Below are 27,452 nucleotides of genomic sequence, written 5' to 3'. Positions count from 1 at the left end.
CAAGACAGGGAGGAAGGCATTGACACTGGCAGGAAGGAAAGGGTGGACTGTGAGTACCCCTCCCTGCCAGCTGCCTTCTCCTTCCATCAGTTCCTCTTCTCCATCTCTTTCCCCAGGGTTATTCCTCCTGACTATGCAGAGATGTGGAGAAGGACTCAGCACCTGACACTGCCTGCTGGGAAGGTTGGGGCATCGGTCCAGGTGGAGCTGTTGCAACGGTGGCAGCGGCATCCTCTTCCTTGCCCCTCCCTCCTTCCCTCCCTTCCTCCCTCCCACCTTCTGCAGGGCCAAGGGAATCCCTGAGGGCCCTGGTCTGCCCCCCCGCCCCCGATCTTTACTCCATGCATGTGAGGAGGCAACCTAGACCAAATCTGTCCCTCCAGCAGCAGCTCCCATTCACTGGAGTTGTGGGGTGACTAACTGCCTGAGTTAACACATTGAGGTGACACCAACCCTAGTGATGCCACTGTTTAAAAAGACCTTTGCTTCCAGAGTGAAATATACAGAAATCCTTGGGAAATATTAAGGTTTCAGTATTACAATACTTTTTTACCGTAGGTTAGAAACAGGTCTGCCTTAGACTGCTAATTATGAAACCTTCGGGGTATTCTCACATTTTGCCTCCTGCTCAGCAAAGAAAAAGAGGGGGAAAAGACTCAAATTTTAAATACCCATAAAGACCAACAGATATATTGTGACATCAATTATCATAGAATCGTAGAGTTGGAAGAGACCACAAGGGCCATCCAGTCTAACCCCCTGCCATGCAGGAACTCTCAATCAAAGCATCCCTGACAGATGGCCATCCAGCCTCTGTTTAAAGACCTCCAAGGAATGAGACTCCACTACAATCTGAGGAAGTGTGTTTCACTATTGAATAGTCCTCACTGTCAGGAACTTCCTCCTAATGTTGAGGTGGAAACTCTTTTCCTGTAGCTTGGATCCATTGCTCCAGATCCTGCAGAAAACAAGCTTGCTCCCTCCTCAATATGACATCCTTTCAAATATTTAAACAGGGCTATCATATCACCTCTTAACCTTCTTTTCTCCAGGTTAAACATCCCCAGATCCCTAAGTCGTTCCTCATAGGGCATGGTTTACAGACCCTTCACCATTTTAGTCGCCCTCCTTTGGAAAAGCTCTAGTTTCTCAATGTCCTTTTTGAATTGTGGTGCCCAGAACTGGACACAAGATTCCAGGTGGTTCCTGACCAAAGCAGAATAGAGTGGCACTATTATTTCTCTTGATCTAGACACTATATTTTTATTGATGCAGCCTAAAATTGCATTCGTCTTTTTAGCTGCCGCATCACACAGTTGACTCATGTTCAACTTGTGGTCTACTTGGACTCCTAGATCCCTTTCACATGTAGTCTTGTTCAGCCAGGTGTCACCCATCCTATATCTGTGCATTTCATTTTTCTTCCCTAAGTTCAGTATCTTACATTTCTCCGTGTTGAATTTCATTTTGTTAGCTTTGGCCCAGCTTTTTAGTCTATTCAGGTAATTTTGAATTTTGATCCTGTCCTCTGGAGTATTAGCTATTCCTCCTAATTTGGTATCATCTGCAAATTTGATGAGTATGCCCCCAATTCTGTAATCCAAGTCATTCATAAAGATGTTGAATAGCACTGGGCCCAGGACAGAGCCCTGTGGGACCCCACTGGTCACTTCTCTCCAGGATGAAAAGGAGCCATTGTTGAGCACCCTTTGAGTTCGGCTGCTCAACCAATTACAAATCCATGTAACAGTTAGCTTGTCCAGCCCACATTTATTAGAGTTTATTTGTTCAAATGCATGAAGCATATTGCTCAACTAGCAGATATTCATGGACAGAAACAGGGGAAATTCCACTGTCCAGACAGTGACTGGACAGATAATATAAAATAATATAATTTTGATGCCATGTGGTGGCGTGAATGGGGGTAGAGTCAGAAGCTGGATATCATGTATAATCTGGACCTGGTATCTGTCTTTCTTTTGTGCTTTAATTCATGCTAAAAAGTAGCTGTTTTTGACTTATTTTTAGATCTGGAGACTGTTATTACCCAAGACCTGTGAAAGAAGTTGTATCCACACTGCAGAAATAATCCAGTTTGACCCCACTTTAACAGCCATGGCCCAATGCTATGGAATCCTGGGGATTGTAGTTTGTTGAGGCATCAGAGCAGCCTTAACAAGCTACAGTCCCCTGGATTCCATAGCATTGAGCTATGACCATTAAAGTGGGTCAAACATGATTATTTCTGTAGTATGGATGCAGCTTATTACTGTTCAACTGAGGCGGCATTAGATTGGTTCATCAATTTGTAGTCTTTATTTCTCTAGCTAAGCTCCAACCCCATAAGTTGCTGAGCTCCAAGTCCCTTTAACCTTAGACACCATGGAAACTGTAAAAAACATCTGGTGGGCCCCAGATTATTGTCTCTTCCAGAGGAGTCACAATAATAGATAATAGTAGAATAATTGCATATGGGAGTTATAGGTGACAACAAGCATCCTTTTCTTTTATCTTCTGGAACTGTACCACAAGAGGCTATTCCCGGTAAACAGTTTGACTTTGTAAAATCTATTTGCATTTCCTTGGCTGGATATTTCAGTTTTATAAATAATATGAGTCAAAATCTTTATAACCTGAGATATCTCAATGCCTGAGAAGCTAAGACAATCTCCCTGTACAGACCAGCCTTAAAGGCTGGGTTGGGGTGGAGTCGGGGCATAGTCTCCATATGATGTACGCCCCAGCTCTGCCCCCAGGGTGGTCTGACGCTGCACACCACACTGCATGCTGCGTGGCATCACGGCTCCCCTCTGGTGCTGCATCCACATGGCACAGTGTCAAAGAAGTGACGTAAATGTATGGAATAAATCATGCCCTGGAAAGGCCAGATTGGGGACGCGGCATGCAGTTGCCGCAGCCCCAGTCTGGCTGTAAAAGGGGCACTGGAGACCCCCCCCCCCCTTAGGAACTGTCTGTACAGCCCCAGAGTGTCTGTAAAGGCTTGACTATGCAGTGAATCATATGCAGTGCTCTCCCTAGAAGCTGAATATACAACTATAGTATAGTTATTTCTGCTATTATTATTGCATACAGGATGCCTATAATGTGTTTCTGTTGTGAGATGGTATATATACATTCACTGCATGATTGCTCTATAAGTTCTAAAAAGTAACCAACTGAAAAGATTGAACCAGGCTCTGGTTGACAGTGAGGTGGATATTGTTGATGTCCTTCTGGAATTTCTTAAAAGCATTTAATAAATAACAATAATGATAGTGATGATGATGATGATGATTATGATGATGATGATGATGATGATGATGATAAAAAGGAGATAAATAATAATTTAAAAGGAGTATTTTTTTAAAAAAATGCAGTTATACTCAGGAACTATAGGGGAGGAAGTCATTTTATTTAATATGTGTGTTGTATGATTATTGTTGATTGTATCTTTGTTATTTGAAGATGTTTTTGTGTGTTTGTGTTTTTAAAGAATGTTTAAAGTCATAAAGATTACAATTTTTTTAAAAAAGTAAAAAAAAAGAAAAGAGAGAGCATCCATCCTGTTGGTCTAAATTATAAGCAAGACCCTTTGGCCTTCCACATGTTTGGCCCTTCAATTCCCAGAAGCCCCAGCTACCATGGCTGATGATAGATGATGAAGTATACCCTCCCGACTCGCTGTAGAGAAACTAGTCCCTAATAGATTAAGATTATTTATCTGATGCCCCCGACTGCTTTTATATATTGTTTTTAAAATTTTCGATTGTATTATCTGTAACTGATGACATATTGTACTATGACATGGGTCATATAGTTTTATTGTGTGTGAACTGCTTTGATCTGAAGGAAAAGCGGTATATAAATAAAAGTTTTATTTATTTATTATTAATTTTATTTATGAAGATGTCATTAATTTATGTCAGGCATAGAACAGATCTTTGAGGCCACAGGCACTAGAGAAGGATACAGATGGTGAACGCTTATTATCTGTTTTCTGCAGGCCACCTCCTGAATGTGAGTGTCAGCAACCAGGGGCGCTCTAATTCCCTTTTCCTCACTTGGGAAAAACTCTCAGGAGAGGTCCAGAGCTTCTCGCTTGCTCTGTACAACTTTGAAACAAACATTCTGCTGCAAAATGGATCAGCGGGACTCAATGCCACTAGTTTCATCTTCCAGGGTTTGCTTCCTGGGACACAGTACAGCATTGAAGTCACTGCGTTGATGATTTGTTCACAGAATTCCAGTAGTAGAGTCATTGGGCACACAGGTAAGTGAGAGAGACAAAGTGGGAGAGAAATAACAGCTAACTTGCACCACGTGGCCATTGAACACCTAGTGTGGCTACATCTACAGTCCAGAACTAATGTAATCTGACACCACTTTAACTGCCATGACTCAATGCTATGGAATTCTGTGTTTACTGGTTTTGTGAGATATTTAGCCTTCTCTATCAGAGAACTCTGGTGCCACAACAAATTACAAATCTAGGATTCCATAGCATGGAGCCATGGCAGGTAAAGCAGTGTCAAGCTGCATTATTTCTGCATTGCAGCCTTTGTTGGCATTTGGATTATGCGTGGTAGATAATGTCCCACTTCTATTAACATACTTAGGACTCAACACAGATTTATTATTCTTTTATTTTCAAATGTATATAAACTGCACCTTCCCAGAAACTTGATTCTGGGGTGGTGAATGAATATAGATATAGATACATAGATAGATAGACAGGCAAACAGATTACATGGCAATTTATGTGAAAAATTAAATATTCACTACATTAGTACAATCAAATAACAGCAACACAGTAAAGATGAAAGGTATAACATTATGCAGCCAGCTAAAAATGCAATACATTTAAAATACCTGAACAATTTAAAATGTTTTGAGAACTCAAGTGATGGCACCATAGGGCCACCACAGAGAAGAGCCTTTCTTTGGTAAAGCCTCTATCCTGTAAATGGGACTTGGAGAAAAGCCTTGCCTGGCTATTTTAATTCATGAGCAGTTTATCATGCCTTCAGATATTTGGGCTCCAAGCCAGTTTGCAACAGCTGAATTCTGTACTAATTGAAGCTTCCAAACTGTTTTCAGGGACGGCCCTAGAGACCTCACACAGGCATTTCAACTCCTGTGGCAATGGTGACATCAAAAACCAATGCTACCATTACCATGTGAAAGCTAACAGCAGCCAGTAAAAAGAAACAGCAAGGGAGCACCCAAATTCCCCTGCTCTCATCTACTAACTTCTGTCATTCATATTCTTTCTACAGCCTGATAATACACAGCAAACATGTTCTTGGGTGCATGTGTTTTGTTCTTAGTCTTAGTCAAATATTCTGGAAACACACTTTATATTGGGAGACCTGACTTTTCTGTGACACACAAAGTTGTCTTAATTCTGATTTTGAGTTTGGATGGAAGGAGATTTTATACTGCCTCTTCTAGGGTGAGCTGCTTGAGTTGAGCCAGGCTAAATATAACGTGGTGTTTGTGTGGTTTTTCCTCTTGTATTTAGCAGAAATGCAGATTTGTCTGGCCATTTCTTTTTTTTTTTCTCCTGCTGGCACATGCACTTTGGGCCAATAAAATGTGCTCCTGGCACATTTTTATGCAATACTACAGGATATTCTTTGGTTCACAGCTTCCAGATGTTTTTGCTGTCCATGGGGATGCAGTTATTTCAGTATTCATTCTCAATTTCTCCATTTAATCCCAGAAACATGTAAATCTGCTAGTCAAAACAACATGATGTTTGTGCATAGATACAGTATTGTTCTCCTAGTCAGATCTGTAAATACCTAGCCCTAATTATTTCCCACCTGCAAAGTCACATTATTCTAATTAAACTTAGTTCCAGTTTAAACATGTTGGATCATAGCTTAATATGCTTTTTAAAATACTTTCTGGCTTGTAATTTACATTATTGTACATTGAAATATACACTGAAGTGCATCTTATCTACATGACTGATTTAATCGTTTGTTTGATCATTAGAATGAGATTCTGCAAGGTGTTGGCAGCCATGTCAGTTAAGACTTGTTCTATGACAGGCTATCCATGCAATTTGTACTGTCTTCAACTCTTTCATAAGATTTTTGTGGACACTATAACTGCAAGAACCACTGACTGCAAAAACAGCAGGCTTTCTGCTGGAATGTTGTTGTTGTTGTTGTTATTTCTTACTCACCTTGCCCCATTGATGACTATTAGGGACTGTGCCGACAGCCTCAAAGGGGTGGCCTTTTACAGCCAAATCAGGGCTGTGGCAACCGCACACCGCAGCCCTGATCTAACCTTTACAGCACTCCTTCGGCGCTGCATCATGGGGGATGCAGCACCAGAGAAGCACTGTGATGCCACACGCCATATGGTGCGGCACGCAGTGTCACTCTGCCCTGGGGGCAGATCCAAGGCATGCATCATATAAATGCTGCACACTGACTCCACCCCCAACCTGGCCAAAGATGCCGGTGTGCACAGCCCCAGTTGCTAATATATGTGGCTATTTTACAGGCAAATTCTCTTCGGGTTTATGAAAAATTCTTCAAATCTCAAAAATGTGTAGATGCTTACCTAAAGAAACTTGCTCGATATATACTTTTCATCAAACCTGTTTTTAACCGAGATGCAGTTGAGAAGCTGTATGAATTTGATTCATGTGATCAAGTAACAGAGAACATTTTGAGCCATATTGCACATTGTGCTTGTGAAAGGAATTTTAAAATACAGGAAACACACAGCATTTCTTTGCCTAATTTATACATTGCTCCCACCTGGGAAATTATGGTGTTTGCAGGCATGTTTTAAAAAAATGTTTGCATGCATGTTGGATTATATGAGGCTTAGCTGGGGACCTTGAGACTTTAAAGCTGCAGTCAGGAGAACACTTTCCTAGGAGTAAAGCAAGTGGGACTTACTTATGAGTACATTTGCTTAGGCTTGCACTTTCTAGCATGCATCTTCTCTTCACACCTCCAGCCTAATATTGTTTAGATAAAAATAGAACAGAATGGATTAACATTGCCATTCCTTTTTCCTTGTGTGTCACATCTTACTTAGATTATAAGCCTGAGGACAGTGAACTTTTGTTGTTCTTTTTACTTGTAAAATGTCATGTTTGGTCTCACAGAAATCAAAATAAGCAATATGATTTTTATACTAATTTATATATTATACATGTATAGATCACATCAGCTGAAGCAGGAACAATGTGCAATCTCCTCAACTGCACAGTAATCTATGGAAAGAACTCTGGTTAGGATATGACGGAATATGTAAAGAGATTGAAATACTTAGTACTATATACATGTGCATGTGGCATTACCCAATAGCTACTCAGTTTTTTAATCTTATGTCTTGTTTTAGTTCCTTCACCTGTGCGGAATGTGGTCTTGAGCCATGACAGCCCCTCAGTGTTACTGGCATCCTGGAGTGAAGCCCCTGGTGGGAAGGATGGTTATCAATTAGTTCTCTACCATATAAAATCCCACACACCTGTCAAGAATGTGACCATCCCCAAAAGTGCCACCACTTACCGCTTTGAGAAGCTTCTAGCTGGCAGTGAATATGCCCTACAAATCACCACACTTGCTGGATATTACAAAGCAAGCACCATTGCTCGCCATTGGACAGGTATTTGGACGCTGGCAGTTTAACCCAAAGAGTTGGAGGATAAAATTAAGTTTGCAGAGATGGAATTAACTCCAGAGATTGATCATCTAGATGGATGTAGCCCTATTATCTTCTTTTTAGAAGTTTGAACAGTAGCAAGTGGAGGTTGAGTGGATAACATACACAGAGACTAATCAGCCAGGATTAGCATTAACTCATAATTTCTATGGAGCTTATGAGACAGACTTGCAAATATCTGCTCACATGGTTATCTGTACAGAATATAACTTTGCCTTAGGCAATCAGGTAGGAAAATCAATTACTCTCTCTTCCTTTAGGTCAAGAGTGGGCATCTGTGGCTCTCCAGATCTTTTTGGACACTGACTGCCATTATTACTTAACACTGACAATGGCAGTGGGAGGCAGTTGGGATTTGTAGGCCAAAAACAACTGGGTGCAATAGGGTACCATGGTTGGAGCAGTGGGAGTGGTCTGCCCCAAGTCAAGGCAATAAGAAGGTGATCTTGCCTCCTTTCCCACCTCTCAGGAGTCTGTAAAATTGTTGGGCAGAGGCAGCTGCTGCACTTTTCTTTTGTTGAACCATTTACATCTGACCTTGCTTCCCAGTGCAGGGAACTCCCATTGTTAACACCAGGAAGCAAGACAGGGAGCAAGAAACATGTTCCTCCTTCTTTTTCCAGGGGAGAGAGAAGGATGAAACCTCGAAGTGCCCCTCTCTCATTTCTTATTTCTGGGGCTGGGAACACCCACTTCCAGAGTCTTCCTTTCTCCTCCTCTTCATCCATCTCTCCTGCATTCTTTCTTTTTTGCTATCTCCACACACTCAACAGCCTCCCTATTATGAGACCCTCCCTTTGCCTTCCTCTTTGCGGAGGCTCTCAGTGGGGAAGTGGCTCTCAACAGGCAGAGATCTTTTTCAGTGTCCCATAGGTCAGGACTAGCACAGTAGTGCTATTGCTGCCAAGTGGGAAACAGAGGTGTTAGTGACAGATCCCTGATTCCTCCATTTCTTTTCTCTCATGCTCTCCCTTTCCATTTTCCCATGGGAACCCTGCTATATTATCTGTTCAGGAGCAAAGGAGCCCATGTGCTTCTCCTGACATCCACTCTGGGTGTCAAATGTGCTATGTATGCCACTATGTGGGTGGACAAAGTTGCTCATTCTCCCTTTAGGTTACTTTAGGATGTGCCACCACCCACAACCCTTGCATATATATGTATGTATGGAATGCCATCAAATTTGAGCCTTAACAACTTTACAGGTTGGCTAGCTTGCAAAGCATTTTGAAAGTTCTTTCCTAAGATCCCCTTCACCAGGGTTGCATTGTAAAGTTGTTTCTGCAGAAAATGGATGTTTTGGAAAAGTTACCCCTCTGCTCTGGGTAAGTGCACTCTTGTGTTGAGGAATGACTCCTCTTAGACTTCCTTTGTCCCAACAGCTCCTGTTGTGCCCAAAGCACTGACATTCCAGAACAATGGCTCTAGCTCCAATTTGACTGCCTCATGGGCCAATGCAGAGGGAGCAGAATGGCTTCATTTCACTCTCCAGAACCTTCACACCACAACTGAGACTACCACAGTTTCACTCAAGAGGGGCCTGTCAAACTATACCTTTCAACACCTGAAGCCAGGTACTCCCTATCGATTGGAGGTCAGTGCCACAGCTGGACCTTACCGGATTGAGGGGCCCAAGGTTACTGCTTATACATGTGAGTATGGTGGCATAATACTGCTCATGGCCCTTGATAGTCAGACATACCCTAGATTGAAATGAAATGCTTTTGAATTACAAACTACATCAGCATCATAAAAGCAAGTAGATTCTTTTTAAATAATTTTAAAATTGAGATAAATCAACAGGAGAAAAAATGTTGGCCTATTACAGGTATTTAGTCCATAACACAAGTATTGTTAGCCCTATACTCTAAACCAGGGTTTCTCAGATTTTCTATTCTCAAGATATCCTTGAGAGAGCTGGAAATGACAAAGGCCTACAAGGTGCAAAATAGCAGAGCAAAAATGAAGGCAGTCAAAAATTGACAATAGATCAGAATTTGACATTATCAGCTGGCAATTACTGCTGTAATTTTAAAGTGATATCTAATTCTTCTTTGGAAGGAGTTAAATTATTTGTCAAGTGATATCCTTGTAGCAAATAGTTCCATAATTCAAATTTCTTCAAGTAAACCCTCATGCATTAGGAGAATGCATTACTTTATAGGGAAAAAATCTGCATGTGTCAAGTGGCTGCAGGCTGGGGACACTGTTCAGAACTGCAGGTGACAATGTTGTAGAAGGCCTACATCATAGTTCAGTGTGGAATCTGCAACAAAATGTGACTCTGTGAGACTACGATGCTCCATCCAAATTCATGAGGACTAAATACAGATATTGGTTAAGAGATTACAGTGATTCAACCTCCCCAGTTCAGACAGACTGTAATGATCCAGAGGCTCTTAAATATTTATATAGTTTTACTCACCCACACTGCACTATCTTTCAAATATTCTTATCAGTGGTGGTCAGTATGGTTGTCAGACTGGAAAGTGGAGACAGTTCCTGTACCTTTAATAGTTGTGAAGAAAATGGGATTTCAGCACGTGTTACTTGTCATGCCACTAATATGCAACATCTGCTAAAATTCCTTCTTCTACACAGCCATTACAGGTACAGGAGCCACCTCCAGTTTTCACTCCTGCAACTCTAGGTTGGTCACTTCCATGTTAGTGGAGAAGTTAATAATTTAGAGTTTCAGGCTGAACTTTAAAGGTACTATCCAAGGTGCTGAACTCAAAATAGATGGGCAGTATGGTTGCCAAGCGGAAAGCAGAGACTATCTGTAAATGTAATTGTTATATGGAAGATAGCTTTTTAAATTTCATATTAAATTTGGGTGGCTTGAAGGCCTCCTTGAAAATGGACTAATCTCCACTGGTTCACTATTTGAGAGATGCTGCTACAAAACACCTATGCAAAAGGCTGAAGAAAACAAAAAGGTGATACCCTAAACCCAAAAACAACAGGTTTGAAAGCAAAAAAGTCCAGGGGAAAAAAACTTTAAAAATACAGTAGTTTTATTAGGACAAAATGAAGTGGTGGAATGCAAGAAGAATTTAAAAAGATAAAATGTATACCATCCTGCAGACAGACTCACTTATATGGGTTTATGTGCAAAGCCCAAATGTAAAAAAAGGGGCTAGTGTTACCAGTATGTACTAGGCTTGAGAACTGTAAATCCCAAATAATATATCAGATATATGGGGGTGTCAAACATACAGAATACTAGTGCATATACAAATAAAGTTCTTAACACCTCCCAGAAGATAAATAAAAGGGATAACACAGTAAGCCCATTACAACTGAGAAATAAACCAACCAAGACCAAACGCATTTCAACTAGGAGTATTCATAGGAGGTCAGGATTAGCTGGTGTTACAGTTTGAAAAATATATAACGAAATATGTGGAGACATCCAGTAATAGTAAGCAAGTAATTGTCCAATTTGGACCTTGTGCGGTACAGAAACTTGGATGTCCCCAGGGACGTAGCCAGGATTTTAGGAAGGGGGGGGGGAGTCCAGAATAAGTGCCACCATTATAATGGGGCGTGGGCGCAGTGGCACAGCAGCACACACCATTCATTTTTCTAATGGAAGGGTGGGTCCGGACCTCAAGAACCCCCCCTCCCTTGGCTACGTCCCTGATGTCCCACAGGTAGATACAGGGCTCTCAGTTTTAATTATTCTTGCATTCCACTGCTTCATTTTATCTTAATAAAACTACTGTGTTTTAAAAGTTTTTTTCCCCTAGACTTTTTTGCTTTCAAACAAAACACCTATGCTACTAAAAAAAAGCCAGACCTGCCAGATCCCTCCTGAGTAGTTGAAATATAAGCTAAATATGTATGTTGGTAAAATTACATCTGTTTGGTTTCTGTCTGATATGTTCCTAGTGAGTGTATAGGGTCCTCTGCCCTTCACAAGGAACTTCCTTATGTACTGTGTGGATAAGCTCAAAAAAAATCTAGTAGTCCTGTATCCATCCTCCATAGAGTGTTCAGTTGTATCTATTGAAACTCTGCCTGTTAAAGCACCAGTTAAGTGTGTTGGTCCCTCTGTCCCTTAGAAAGAATTCAACTTATAGGCCCCCCCGCCGCAAAGGCCGCACAGGCAATGGTTGGCTAACCCGGGGGCATTTGTTGTTGTTTTATCTTTGTTTTTGTTTTTGTGATAAGTGTTTCAATGTAATTTTTAATATTGTTTTATTGGAATCTTTATGTATTTTTAAATGCTGTAAACCGCCCTGATCTCACGGAAGGGCGGTATACAAATAAAACATTTATTATTATTTTTATTATTAGTGGTTCTGTATTTTCATCATATATTAGATTCAAGTGTGGTAAAAGCTAAAAAACGGTACTTGGGCCTAGTAGTTTTGACAAAACAAAATGAAGGAGGGAGTGAAAGTGTGATAACTCCTATTAAGGAGCTAAGGCCTATGTTACAAACAGGCCCAGTACAGCAGAGACATGAGTTTTAACAGCTCAAGTGTAATTGTTGCCCTATATATTTTTAATTCATTTTTATTTAATTTTTAAATCTTTTCAAGGTAGCAGTATATAACATTGGCATAATGCAATGTAAAAACCAGAATATAACAAAATGAAGCTAAAGGATGCGGAACTGGTCAACAATTATTGTGCTGCAGGGTCCAGTAAATAAGTTCTTTCAGGAATATTGCCCTATATTTTAAGGACATTTGTCATTACCTGTGGCTGGTTTGATTCACACTTAATCAGATTTCACTAGCTTTAACAGGAGTATTTCCCAGCGGTTTCCAAGATAATATAAGCAGTTGTATTTACAGCACATTCCAAGATTCTCTGTCTAGCCTATAATTGGTTGCTAGTTAACACAGGTATATACTGAATATATGTAGCATCATACCTTATCACAGGGATGGTAGATGCGTTACCCTCCAGATATGGCTATGCTGTAGTCCTAGTCAGTGGTAAGGGAATAAGAGCATTGCAGTCCAAACATATCTGGATGACTACACATGCATCCACCATAGGCTAAAATGACTACATAATACTATACTACTACAAGGACAAAGTATATTCTAGGTATGTTTGTATGTTTATGTGCCTTCAAGTCACCTGTCAAATAATGGTGACCCCATGAATTCCATAGGGTTTTCTTAGACAAAGAATACTTAAGACATGATTTTGCCAGTTCCTTCCACTGAAATATAGCCCACAGCACCTGGTACTGATTGGTGGTCTCCTATCCAAGTACTTATCAGTACTTACCAGGGCTGACCCTCCTTAGCTTCCAAGTTCAGACAGGATCAGGTGCTTTAGGGTAGAAGAGCCTGTACCTCTTTCCATATAAAATAAAATGCTATTTTCTAAATTATTCAGTATAAATTCAGAAATTAGTAAACAAAATTTAATTTCAGCAACGTCTACAGGGGAAAAAATTGTCTATGGAAAAATAAACACCCGTCAGACTCCTAGAAGTGAGTCATTAAACTTTGAACTCCTACCACAATAAGCTATTTATTATCTTTTAGTCTCAACATTAGCATGGACAATCTTTAAACCTATGTTCCTACACTGCCATGTTTCAGATCAATCTATTCAGGCATTTTTTGAGTATTAGCCATAGCATCTACTGCATAAGAAGAGAAATTTCATATTTTTGTATGAACTGATAATTAATGCTCTGGACATTTTCCTTTTTGCGCCAGCAAACCAATGCAGAGCAGATTCTTCCCCAGTATTTATCTTTATTTTATGCTCAGGTATGTATCTTGAAGAGATGCAAGTCTTCTGTTAATGTGGACAACATATAGCCCTTTAGTTGTTTGAGTGCAGCTCTCATCAGGCGTAGCCAACATAGACCATAGTGAAGGACTATGGCTGTTGGTGGAGGCCACCAACATCTTCCATGGCTCTGAGGGGACTCTTCTAGACCTCCAGATGATCCAAGAGATGGAGAATCCTGAAGAAATCTAAGCAATTTTGTTTTGGGGTAGCCATCACAAGTCATTGATTATATACATGAAATAAGGGAGACAAAAATCTGTTCACAGGATTACAGTTTATACTGTTTCTGGGCAGTGCACTAATTGTTGGCACTGATCTTTCCTTTTTTTCTTTCCACAGACCCTCTCAAGCCAGCCAACCTAAGTCTGAACAGCTATGGCAAAAGTAACACTTTAAAAGCAGCATGGAATTCTCCAGCTGGAGATAGAGAATTCTATCTGGTGATATTGCAAGAGGAAAAAAACAACACACCCATCAGAAACATGTCAATAGGAGGGAACACCACACAAATTACCTTTCATAGCTTGATTCCTGGGAGCCAGTACAATCTTTGGGTGATAGCTGTTGCTGGACCCTATAAAGCATCTGCAAAGAGCATCTCTGCCTGGACATGTAAGCAAGGTCTCAAAGCTCAGGTTTTGGTGGAAGGTGAAGGAGGGGGAAAGTATTTGAATGATAGGAAGGAAGGAAGGAAGGAAGGAAGGAAGGAAGGAAGGAAGGAAGGATATATGTTTATTAGGAGATGAAGTTACAAAGCTTCATCATACAACCAGCTTTCATATGAAGGCTATGAAGAATGACTTCCAGAGAACAGTTTGGTGTTTCAGTTATTAGATTTCAGTTCAAAGCAAATCCCCTGGCCTCCAGTAGACTATTAGCAGATTAGGATAAAGACTTGACCCCCTCCCCCACCATGATCATGGAAGCTAGGAACATAAATGGCAGCTACTCAGGATGGCTATACATCACATCCAGTATCAGAGGGAAATAGTATGCTTCTGTATATCAGTTGCTTGGAAACATGGAACTGAGGGTGTACCTGAGTCCTCTTTGTCAACTTCCTAGAGGCAATTGGTTGACCACTACTTGAACAGAATGTAGGACTGGACAGACCTTTGGCCTAATCCAGCAAAACTCTTACATTCTTAAGTCCTCAGTAGGAAAGCATTCTGACATTTAAGTCCTTCTACCACCTAATTTTTTTTGAGAAAAAATTATAACCCATCCCCATTCTGCATCCCCAGAGATCTTGAACTATATGGAAGACTGCTCGTATATTTATGTCTCTCTTGTCTTTCCAATCATCAAGTGGGAACTTAATCAGCTCAGAGTAGTGCCCATCTGTTTCTTGCCTACCGGCAAGGAATGGCTAGGACTGGCTATATGGCATCATTGTACAACAGAGAGCCCTCAAATAATGGTGCAGAACAATTGCCAAAGGTCTATTCCAGTTTGTGTTGTAAAGGATTAAGAATGGGTACTCGTTGTGCTTGGGAGATCTGCAGTGCCAGGGTTCTACATTACCAACCCCCTCTTCCTTAGCAACTGGGCATGTGAGTGTAAGGTGAAGAACATTATGTCATGCGTACTGGTGCAAGTTCAGACCTTGAAAGGATAAAGAAAGGAAAATCCCACCAGCTACATATTTGCAGCCATAAGATTAAAAAGATGCATTTGGTGAGATTTTCCTTTTTATGTATAGGAACCCTACTATCCTAGCTGCACATAGTCTAATGGTAGAGAGTGCAAAGAATAAAAACAGTTGGTGCTACCATATGGATTAGTCTAGGGTTTTTCCAAGTGCAACTGTAGTGGCAGCTAGGACCAATCTTATCACCAGGGAAAGAGAGATAATGGCTGCAGGCAGCAGAAGCTGAGAGGCATTGTGTAGACAGAGCTATAAGCGTCATACAGTCTGCTCTGCATTTCTCATGCTAATACTCGGGTGCAGTGGAAAGCACCATCATCAACAGTGTTAAACTAAAATGCTACTGCTAGTCTGTCTGGCTTTTGTATATGGATTGGGAGACACCATTTTGTCCTTAACCACACATACTGACATGTCTTAGAGTGGCTCCATTAGTTACATGCAAGGACCAGGGGCTTTTTAAAGCATGTGGCCATCAGAAAATCAGTGTGTCCCACTGATCTGGATACAAGTAGGAAGCAAGAGGTAAAGTACCTGTTTGAGAACCATTGTGCTAAAGACTGGATGGAGAACAACCCTATTTGAAATGCATAATTCAGATTTTACTGATATGAAATTCTAGGCAAAGAGTACTTTCTTTTCTTAGTAAAACTTGATGAAAAACTTCGTAAAACCTACTAAAACATGTAACTCAACAAGAGTAATGGACAAAGAAAAAAAAGTTCAAATACTATCTTGCGGCATGGAAGGCTAAAGAACAACCAGGGGATGTAAATGTAGATGGGAGCATAATCTCCAAGCATCTTAAACTGGTGGAGAACTGTGGTTGTTCAATTGTTTTTTATCTTTGCCTCCCATCAATCATAGCCAGCATAGCCAGTGGTGAAGGCTTGTAGAAGTTGTACTAAAACAACTGGACTGCAGCTCCCATAACTGTATCGCCTTGATCTAAAGGATGCCTATTACTTGTTTAAAATATGTTGTGAGATTTGGGCTGGTGAAGAACAGCAGAACACCATCTTCCAAAGACCAGCCAGATGAGATAGGAAAATTTTAAATTGTTTCACTGCAGTGTAAATAGTGGGTTTATGTATGTAAGAAACACAGGTAGGTCTTGACGAGATCCAAATGAGCCACAAAGCTTGGTGAGAAGCAGTACTGCAGTTCAGTAAACTTAGGTGCGGTACAAAGTGCCCAAATGTGCTGTGCTGGCGCCGATTTTAGGGTTAGGGAACATGCGTCAATCGCATGGTCCCTAACTGTAGCATGGCATGGCGGTGTAACAATGCCGGCATCATATATATGCAGACACCACCATTGTGACATAAGTGCCATGTGGCATCCGCATGGTGTTGCGCATCACTTATGTCATGAGTGTGCCATTGGCATACTTGTGATGTCTGCCCTGCGGCGCAAAAAGAACCTGGTTTGGTGGCTGCAGCTTCCCTCCGGAGAGAATTAGGCCACCGGCAGGCCGCCCTTTTGGGGCAGTCTGTCCTGCACCTTAGACTCTGCACTTAATGGCCTACCATTCATTTTAAATGGTAATGTGGATTAATTAACATCAAAATATGTCAACCCTGCCCTGCTCCATGTAGGGACCCTCCTGGTCATTCTGATGAAAAGAGTCCTTGAGCTCTGCAGCCCCAAATCCTACTCTGTTTGCACTGATGAAGTGACTCCCTTTAGACCCAAAAAGGTCCATTTTAGAGCTACATAATATTTTGCCGGTAGAGCAAAAAAAATTTCTAAAGCTGCCCTCAATCTCCTCCTTTCAGATCCTTTGCCTCTGAAGCACTTGAGCCTCAGCAACAAAAGTAACAGCACAAGATCACTGCAGGCTTCTTGGCAAAGCCCCTCAGGAGGAAAAGGTCACTTTATAGGAACTTTCATGGAGACCAAATCTCATTTGGGAGTCAAAAATGTCACAGTGGAAGTAGATAAACAGAGAACAAACATCACCTTTGAAGGGTTGATCCCTGGACGTCAGTACACTCTGAAGATGGTGGGAGTGGCAGGACCCCACCAATCCCCTGTTCAAACAGTTAGTGACTGGACATGTGAGTATGCCATTCTCAGGAGAAGATTCCCTAGTAAGTGCTATCCCTGAGTTGCTTTTGGCGAGTCCCTGTATATCAAGGTCAGGACAGTGTGGCCTTAAGATCATGTGCATGCACCCCAAGGCTCCCTAGACTCCAGTGACTCCCAGCAGAGGATAGGGCAGTGATGGAGAACCTTTTACAGACCGAGTGCCCAAACTGCAACCCAGACCCCACATTTATTGCAAAGTGCCACTTCCCTCTGGCTTTCTAGTAAGAAACTCTGGCAAACTCTGTGCTAGGGCAACAGCATGTGTGCCCACAGAGAGGGCTCTGAGTGCCACCTCTGGCATGTGTGCCATAGGTTCGCCATCACTGGGATAGGGTTTCTAGAATGAAAACTAGAGATGGCCCCTCTACCTTTAATGACTGTGCAGAAGAGGGAATTTCAGCACCTGCTGCTTGTTACCTAGCTGCAGGACCAGCAACACCTGCTGAAATTCTACACAAATATTAAAGGAACTGGAGCTCTTGTCAGTTTTCACTCTGGCAACCTTTGCCAAGGTTTAAGAAGCTGCATTGACTCTCCCAGGTGAACTTGGAGGGCCATCCCCACTAGCTTTTCTGCCCAAATTACCCTTAGCCTGTGTGTGGGCAATTTTGCCATACTCTGCTGGCTTTTTTTTAGGGCCAGAAGAGGCCTGCAGTCTTGATTCCTTGATAGCACTCCAGTTTTTTAGATCTTATACAAATGTTAAATGCTAATGCAAAATAATTTATATTATTTATATTTCCTAACATACCAAGATCTCTCTCATTCCCACCCACCCCCCTGAAATACTTGCTGTTCTTGAAAACACCTGCAGTGGCATACATCATCGCTCTTTCCTTACTGTTTCTCTCTAGATGTCGCCAACCACTCAGTGAGAAATCTGTTTCCTTTCAGACCCATTGGTTCCTTCAAGTGTGACACTGGTCAGCAGCAGATGGTCCTCTAGTCTTGTTGCCTCTTGGGAAATACCTCCAGGTGACAGGGACCAGTTCTTCCTGCGTTTCTACAGCCAGGAAGGTCCACCGCTGCAAAGGAATGTTACCATAGGGCCAGGCAAGCAGAACTTCACATTTGAGGGCCTTCTTCCTGGCACCCAATACTTTCTGGAGGTTTCAGCATTGGCAGGACCATACCGATCGTCTTCCCAGGTGGTCTCTGCATGGACATGTAAGTACTCAAAACTGTATCTGAAAGATAAGACCTCAGTAGTGAAACATCTCTAATTTGTCACACCCAAGGAAGGGTACAGTGATATACAAGCCACTTTGAGTTTCATGGGGATGCCAAATGGTGCCATTTTCTTTCATCCATCTGCTACATTAAGATCACCTTTTATCCCCACTCAGCTGAAAGGAGTATCTAGCATTTCTCTTGTTATATGTTAGTGATATTTACTGTGACCTTAAGTGCATAGAATTCACCATTTGCATTGATTTGCTATTGAATTTTCTATGCAATCAATAGGATAGACTGAGGAAATTATTGCACTGCCCTTTTCTGTCCTTCCCTCCCGACTTTGGTGAGGGATGAAAACTTTTAAGGATGGATCATACTGCACACTTCCATGTCCAGGTTGGAGGCATCCCATACCCAATCATGGCATCCTGTACCCCATCAGGACTTCTCCCATACTTTGCAAAGAACAGGAAAGTTCACTTCTTTCAAAAAGTTCCAGAGAAGTCCGGATTGAGTACGGGTTGCCTCCAATCTGGGCATGGGGGTGTGCAGTACAATACGTCCTTAAACATTTTCATCCTGAGCTGAGGTCAGGAGAGAAGGTTGGAAAAGGGCAGTGTGATACTCTCTATAGACAATGTACTTAAGTAAAGTTAAATGATATTTATGTTCTTCATTGTGCTGTTGTAGCTTTATACTGGATAACTGCAATTATTGGTTGGGTTGATTTTAAATATCCATTTGTTATTGGGGGCTGCCTTGAAGGTCTGCTTGCTCTTCTAGTGGTATACAAATTAAATAAATGGATGACATTAAAATTAAATGATAGTTGAATTTATTCAGAATCAGTTTCTTTGCTTCATCCATATGCTATCTGACTGACAGAATCTTCCACTAATTCCTTCAGTGGGAGAAGAGGGCAGAATATATATCTCTGCTAATGACATAATAACAACAACAACAACAACAACAATAATAATATTTATATCCTACCTCTTCCGCTTTGAGGATTGAGGCAGGTAACAACCAAGTTCATACAATACACAATAATAAAAACAACAAGCCCCACAAGACCCCGGCCCAACCCTCCCTCCCAAGTATAAAATTAAACAGTAAAACATGGTTAAAAAGCACATAACAATACATCAAAAATTAAAAATACTGTTCTTACACTTCTTGTATGTCTTAGAACAGTAGTTAAAATATATTTGCTGTTTTGTTTTCCTAAATTACATTCATAATCTTTACATGACCATGTGAAGATATTTTAAAGTAGATAATATTGGACCAAGATTCTGTAAATGTTAAATACATCTAACAGTGTTGGTCCGTCTGTGTAAAATTTAAGATTTTAGCAAACAAGCAGTATTTGTTTCTAGTGATGTGATACCCATTCTTGAGAGTTTTTTTTTTCTCTATTGGAACTGGGTATAGTTCTAGGTCTCCCCAAGACTTATTTTGGTACCAAATACTGGCACAAACACTTACTACTGTAAGATAAGCTTTATTGATGATAAACGATGCAGCAGATGGTATATAGCAGAAGAGTTTTCCAGCCTTTACCCTAAGGGGACCCAGCATCTCCTCACAGCCAATGGCAGAATTGGGCACCTAAACAACAACAACTACCCAGACTGTCCTTGACCAATAATTTAATTCCCTGTAACTGGCTACAGTCCTTACACTGGGACATGACTTGACAACCTTGTCAAAGGGAAATATCTTTACCTTTTATCTTTAGCTAGCTATATGGGTCTCTAGACTGGGTATATCCTCTGGATGAGGTTGATGGAAGATGGACTTCAAAGGGTTTGCACAATTTTATTTGCAGAAGCAAACAAAGATAAAGTTTGCAAGCATGACCTCCTCATGCAGAAATATTATTTTCCATGTGGAAATTGCTATCTTTTGTGCAGAAAATGCTGTTTTCTGTAAAAATCAATCATACTTTTTTGTGTGCAGAAAAAAGACCCCAAATTAAAGCATTTTCTGTATAGAAAAAACATTTTTCTGCACCAGAAAATGCTGTTTCCTTCCTAAATCAGCCATGTGTGAATTTTGCACAGAAATAATTTTCAGTTACAACATTTTTTTGAGTAGGAAACAGCTTTTTCTACATAGAAAATAATATTTTCTGTAACATACTATTATCTTCACAGAGAATGCTGTTTTCTGTGCAGAACAATCATATGCAACTGTTATGCAGAATAAGTCCTGCTTCAAAAACTATGTGGTTTTCAAAGATTTTTTTTTCTGGTGGTAGGAAGAAATTGCTAAAATTACTTGTTGCTTCTTCAAGAACAAAAATAGTAAAAAAGAACATTCCTAGTTGGTAGCCACCTCTCTTCGAAACTCGGAGTGTGCTGATCTAGCTTTGTTCAATCAAACTTTATGAAACAGATGTCTATGTCCTAATTAGACTCTTATTACATTCTAGACATTTCAGATCACAAAATATGTACAGAGTCTCATTTAGTGGTGGCTTATGTTGACCCACATTCCAACAGCTGCTGCCAAGAACAAAATGAATAAGGAGAGTGAAGGTTTGTCTCCCACTCTCTGTCTCTGGCTTTCTCTCACCAACTTTCTTGCTGTCATCATTCAGGCAGGCTGGACGGGGTCATTACCCGAGTGCTGACTCTATTCTCTTTTCTTTCAGCTACAGAAAGGCAAACTCAGTATGATTTCTCAAAGACACACCAGGATGTTTTCAGACTCCAACATGCAGAGAGCAGGATTTTGAGTCACAGTTGAAACCCCAGCAGGGCAATACAAACTAAAAGTGCAATTTCTCTTCAGCTCCCTCTAACACAGCCTTTTTATGATGTTACGGCTTTTGCTTGGGGTGTCATAAATCAAGCCAAGAGATGAGTTCCCACCTGGCCATAGTAACAGATTCTTAATCAGACACAGTGTAATAAGCTCATGCATCAGTTAATGAGTACTCCTTGTGTTTGAAACATAGGGCAAAAATTAATTTCTGTAGAATTTATCAAAAACAAAAAGACTTAAAGCTCCAGAAAGAAACAAAGGAAAAAATACACATTCCAGCTAGAAGAGGGTTAACTAACACTGTTATTTTCTTCAAAAGCTAGGCACTAAAAACATCCCTTAGACATGTGCCATATTTGCTTCCACACCTACCCACCTCCAACAGTCTTCTCACCAATCTTCTCACAGCCTCTGGGACTGAAACAACTAATTCTATCCAGACTATCCATAGATGGCAATCCAATTCCCCATACAAGGCTACATGGGGGCCCTGAGTTTGGGTACATCCCCAGGACAAGGAAGATGGACACCCCAAAATTATGTAATACAAAAGCAAGAAAAGAAAACCAAAATGTTTCTTTCCATTGCTATGAGACCTTGTACAAACAGATTTATAACAAAAGACAATGCAATCCCCTGGTCCGTACTCAGCTTTCATATCTTTTCCCAGCCTCAAACTGCTAATGCAAAAAATATCAGTCAAGGTCACTAATACAAATTAACCATTACTTTATCACAAGACAGCTGTTAACTTCTGGCTGTGATACTAACAAAGATTCCTGAACCCATTTGTCTATAGGCAGAGGCCCAAATCATTACAATGTTAAAAGACAGAATTCAACCCAAGACACCAAAGTTGTCAATACTATTGTAAACTAACGTCAAATGTTTTTGTGAAAGCAACTGCTGTGAGCTTCACTCAGTCTGCACCTTCAATGTCTTTTTATTACAATTTTTTTATTCTACATAGGGACAAAAAACCTTAGCACTTTCATACACATAGCATTCTAATATCTATTCTATTCCTACAACACAACACATTCTACATATATCTAAAATCTGTCTATGACCGAATATCACAGTCTATTTATTACTATAAAATTTGTTTATGTCTTAATAATGCTTGAGTTCAGATTGCTTCCTTTCCCTTTCTTTCCATTCAATCTTCTCTTTAGTTCACACTAATTCTAGCTTGTATCCTTCCATATTTACCTTTCATTCCCATTTTGATGAAAAAAATTTCCTCTCATTCACCTTTCTTTCCTTCATTCTCTCACACTCTTTCACCTTTCATTTCCCTTCCTTTCTCTTCCCCCATTCTCTTCTAATCTTCCTTTTCCATCTTAACCCTATTCTTCCTTACTGTCATTTACACTAACCTTTCTTCACTTGCTTAATTGCCTTCTTCTAGTCTTTATCCCCTTCCCAATAAGCTAAATTATCTCGACTTACCTAGCATGTACATCAATTTCTATTGAATAGACATTCTTTCTTCACTTCTTACATTCTAAGCAAAAATACTTCCTATGGCCTGGTACATACCTCTGAAAAAGGCCGAACTGGACGTAGCCTGTCTGCAGCAGCCAAACCATACGGCGTCCCTCCAGAGTAAAAAGAACCCAGAAAAACTGGGTTTTGATCACAGCGCATGGCGCATGTCATGAGTGCACCATTGGTGTGCTGGTGACATCAGCAACGCGCAGCAATGTGTATACGCTGTGCATCCCTTATGTCAAGATGGGACGCCACCATGATGCTGCTGCCGTCCCAGGGTTAGGGACTGTGCGGTTGGTGCGCGGTCCCTAATCCTAGTATCGCCGGCAACACGCCACTTCGGGACTGTTTGTCCTGGGCCTATTTTACTAATCCCATTATTATCAATGCTAGATATAATCCTTTAACTTTACATTCTAAATTCAAACTACAAATCCTTACACCCTTATCTAAGTACTTTATCTTAGTTTAACATTATTTTTTATTCTCTTCTTTTTTCTGTTATTTTAAATTCTTTATAATTCTGTAAATCCTTCTACCATTAACTGACCTCTTTTTATTACATATTTCCAGTCTTTTTCAAAATTAATCAAATTTCCATCTGTTAATAGCCTTGTTAATTGGTCCATTTCTGCCAAGTCATAAATCTTTCTCCACCATTCTTCTTCGTCTGGAATCAGTTCTTCTTTCCAGGGTCTTGCAAAGGTCATCCGCACTGCAACAATTAAATGAAATAGTACTCTTCCAAATTGTTTTTAAATTTTGGTGTCCATAATATTTAGTATATATATTTCTGGTTTATATTCCATCTTCATACTAAACATATTACATAAATCCTTATGAATTGTCCACCAATATTTTTAAACTTTTTGCATGACCACCATACATGGAAAAAGGTTCCTTTTTCTTTTGAACACTTTCATCATTTATTATTTGTTCCATATATCTTAGCCAATTTATCTGGGGATACATACCAACAATAAAACAACCTGTAATAATTTTCTTTAATATCTTGGCTTCTTTGATCTTTTATTCTATTATTATTATTCAATATTTTATTCTAAGTAAGCTCCCATTGTGCAATGGGATGACCTAAATTTTGTGCCCATGTTATCATATTATTTTTAATTTTTATTGTATTTTTTCCATTCTATTTTTAATAATCTTTATTACATTCCCTTGTTCTCTTAACTCCAGAATTTCTTCTAAATCTGTTTTGGTTGCTTCAGTAGAGTTTTCTTTTATATGTCGACTGAACCTCTCTTTCAATTGCCATTTTAGGTACCAATGAATATTAATTTCTTCTTTCAATAGTTCTTCTTCTGTTTTTAGCCCAAATTTGTTATCTTGCCTGATTAGGATGTCTAGTTTTTAAGTAAGCCATTTCCCCCCCTAAAAAAGGCCTTATGTGGAGATATATCTAATAATAATTTGTTCTCTGTTTTTTTCTAACTTTCTTCCAAATCCACAATAATGGCTTTCTCAAACAATGGTTACTAAATTCTGTATTACATTTTTCTTTGTTATAATATAGGTATCTGTGTCACCCATAAATATTTTTATATCCTCAAGTTGTAACAATTGTTCTTCTTTTAAATTTATCCAGTTTTTAATCCATAGTAAACAATTGGCCTGATAGTATATTTTTAAGTCTGGTACAGATAAACCTCCTCTTTCTTTAGGATCCTGCATTGTGTTGTCTAATTCTTGTCCCCCTCCCCCCCAAGATATAGAACTTTAGTTAATTCTCTTTGCCATTCTTGGGTTGTTTTTTCTATTATTGATATTGTTTGGAATAAAAATAGTATTTTTGGCAAAATGTTCATTTTGAAACAAGCTATTCTGCTTAGGAATTATTATTTTTTTATTTTTTTTTCCAGTTTTTGAAATCGTTTTTAATTTGGTTCTATAATTTTTTGTAGTTGTTCCTATAAAGCTCTGTATAGTTTACTGTTACATTAATCCCCAGATAGCTTTGGGGGTTTTTTTTGCAAACATTGAAGCTGGATCTCTGTCAGTTTTATTTCTTCTGTTTTGGTCATGTTTTTAACTAATATATTGGTTTTCCCTTCATTTATTTTCAACCCTGATACTTTTTCAAAGTCTCTTAATTCGCTATTTAACATTTCTATACTTTGAAGTGGATTTTCCAAACAAATTATCATGTAATCTGCAAAAGCACGTGTTTTATGATAGTGTACATCTTCAATATCCAACTTTTCTTACCACTGCAGATCCTCTGTCTCTGTCTAATGTCAGTGTGAAATGTGGTCAGAGTCCCCAACATCTGATTGTGAGCTGGACAGAATCAGGGAGAGGACGAGAGTACTGGGTACAGCTTTACTCAGATGAATCCCTGTCTATTATTCGAAATGTATCAGTGCCACATGGGACTACACAGATGACCTTGGATAACCTTGTGCCAGGAACTCGATATCGTGTTGAGATTGTCTCCAGAGCTGGACCTCATTACATATCGTCCCAAACAGCCATTGGCTACACAGGTACAATCTAGGCTTTTTGCAAGCTGAACCATATTTTGTCTCAGTCATTTTGGGATTACACACTTTGCTAAGTGGACCAGGACCACTTTTGATTTTTACTAGCCTATTAGGAACAGAGCCTAAGCAAAATCACAGAGAGTGTAAATGTTCTACATGCCTTCTTTAGCTATGTTTATGGAGTTTGACACTAGTGATGACAAGTACAAGTAACTACATGCCTACATGCCTCTCAGATTTCACTTCACTCTTACATTTTTTGGTCTCTTTTGCTCCTAGCCATTTAGCCAGTGAGAGAAGACTCCGTCTTTCTAAACATAGGCAAACGGCGAGGCTTCCTGATGGTGGAAAAAGAACCTGCAAAAATGGGTTCTTTTCAAGCCGCCGCGGCCTAACAAATGCGCCACTGGCACACTTGTTACATAAGTGCCACGCAGCGCCGCTCGGATGCCATGCGGCACTTACGTAACAATGGCGGCACCCATGTAAACAGGGCACCACCATTGTTATGCCCTCGTCATGTGCAAGGGTTGCGGGGCATGTGGGCACTCCACCCCCCAGGCATCCTTCACATGTGATGAGGGTACCTGAAAGGCTGGTATGTACCGGGCCGTAATTTCCTAATAAACTATTCTTTTAACCTTCTAATAAAGATTGTAATAACCCTTTAACCTTCTAATAAACTGTTCCAGCTTCAATTCAAGAACTTTTAAAAGTTACTACTTAGACTATAGCTTCCATAATTCCCAATCAATACAACCAGGACCTATGGCCATTTGTCAGGTTTGCTGTGGGAGTATTATAGATTGTGCGCTGCATAGAGAACTAGACTAGATATTTCTTAGGATTCCTACAAGTCTATCATTCTTGGCACTATCCCTTTTTAATGTCATATTGATATGCCTTTGTTTTTGGGGTATTTTCTTTTTTGTTTTGCTAATTTTTGTTCTTCCTAGCTGATGCCAGCTATTTACACATCTTCTTTGTAATTCTAGATTACATTGAACATATTTAATTTATTATCTGACCAACTGAGATTTATTTTATCTATAACCTGCCTTTCTCCCAGTGCAGCACTCAAGGTAACCCTTTTAGTCATTCTTCCCAAGCACTTATGGTTGTCTACAGCTAAGAACATGCTGCCAAAGAAAAAGGCAATAAGAATGGAGAGAAGAAGGAAAAAAAACTTGAATTTAGAGACATACTCTTTTATAGGATAGATTTGCACACAATGCTAAAACCATATTTGGACACTGTGGCTCAGATCTTATGTGGGACTCATTCGCATTATGTAAACATAGCACTGTATTTCACTTTAACTGCCATGGCAATATGCTAAGGAATTCTGGGGCTTGTAGTTTAATGAAACACTTGCAGTCTCAGACTGAGAATTCTCAATGCCCCTCCATAAAGTGCCAACCCTGAGATTCAACTGAAAGTTGTCATGGCAGTTAAAATGAAATATAGTGTGAGAAATTTAGAAATTTGTGTATCATGAATGCACCCATGGTCACACTTGGGCTTCATCTACACTGCAAAATAAATGCAGTTTGACACTGTTTTAACTGCCATGGTTCAATGTTATGGAATTCTGAGATGTGTAGTTTTGTGAGATATTTAATCTTGTCATGCTTTGATAGCCCCATATGATGTTATGAGCTGGAACAGGGTTTGGGCATTGCTGGATGTGTGTGGAAGAGACAACAACTTTTTTAAAAAGATATGTGCAGGTGTAAACTGCACTGACACCTGTGCAGACAATTATTATTATTATTATTATTAACCTTTATTTATAAAGCGCTGTAAATGTACACAGCGCTGTACATACAATCTTTTTAATTGGACGGTTCCCTGCCCTCAGGCTTACAATCTAGAAAGACACGACACAGAGGGAGTGGTGGTGGGGAAGGGGCATCTCTAGTAGGATAATACATATAAATGAAATGATTCAATAAAACAGACAACAAAAGAACATCAAATAGCAAGTGACAATTATGCAATGCCTGGGAACGCTGCCCTGAACAGAATGGTCTTCAACTCCATTTTGAAGCTGGTTAAAGAAGTGATGGCTCTTGTTCGCGGGGGAAGAAGGTTCCAGGAGTGAGGGGCAGCGAGTGAAAAGGGCCAAATCCGGGATGGGGCAGAGGAAATCCTGGGCTGTGACAGCAGGCCTTGACTACCAGAACGGAGGACCCTAGTGGGAAGGTGAGGAGAAATAAGGTCTGATAAGTAAGGGGGGGGGCAGCCCATGGAGGGCTTTAAACGTCGACAGCAGGAGTTTGTACTGAATGCGGAAAGGGAGG

General features: G+C 40.2%; 1 protein-coding gene across 6 annotated transcripts in view; it reads left to right on the top strand.

The window, feature by feature from the left end:
- LOC149315853 (receptor-type tyrosine-protein phosphatase V-like) overlaps positions 1 to 27,452 on the top strand; it is a 77,910-nt gene that overhangs the window by 5,714 nt on the left and 44,744 nt on the right. For all 6 annotated transcript variants that reach the window (XM_089514273.1, XM_089514271.1, XM_089514270.1 and 3 more), the window contains exons 3-9: positions 4,004 to 4,270; positions 7,372 to 7,638; positions 9,078 to 9,347; positions 13,807 to 14,079; positions 16,894 to 17,175; positions 18,101 to 18,373; positions 24,883 to 25,152. In XM_089514273.1, coding sequence (XP_089370399.1) covers positions 4,004 to 4,270; positions 7,372 to 7,638; positions 9,078 to 9,347; positions 13,807 to 14,079; positions 16,894 to 17,175; positions 18,101 to 18,373; positions 24,883 to 25,152 — 1,902 coding nt within the window. The remainder of the gene's footprint in view (positions 1 to 4,003; positions 4,271 to 7,371; positions 7,639 to 9,077; positions 9,348 to 13,806; positions 14,080 to 16,893; positions 17,176 to 18,100; positions 18,374 to 24,882; positions 25,153 to 27,452) is intronic.

The sequence above is a fragment of the Sceloporus occidentalis genome, unplaced genomic scaffold (assembly GCF_023333645.1).
Source record: "Sceloporus occidentalis isolate IW3139 unplaced genomic scaffold, rSceOcc1.0.p SCAF_3, whole genome shotgun sequence".
Lineage (NCBI taxonomy): Eukaryota > Metazoa > Chordata > Lepidosauria > Squamata > Phrynosomatidae > Sceloporus > Sceloporus occidentalis.
This window is presented reverse-complemented; position numbering and strand designations above follow the sequence as displayed.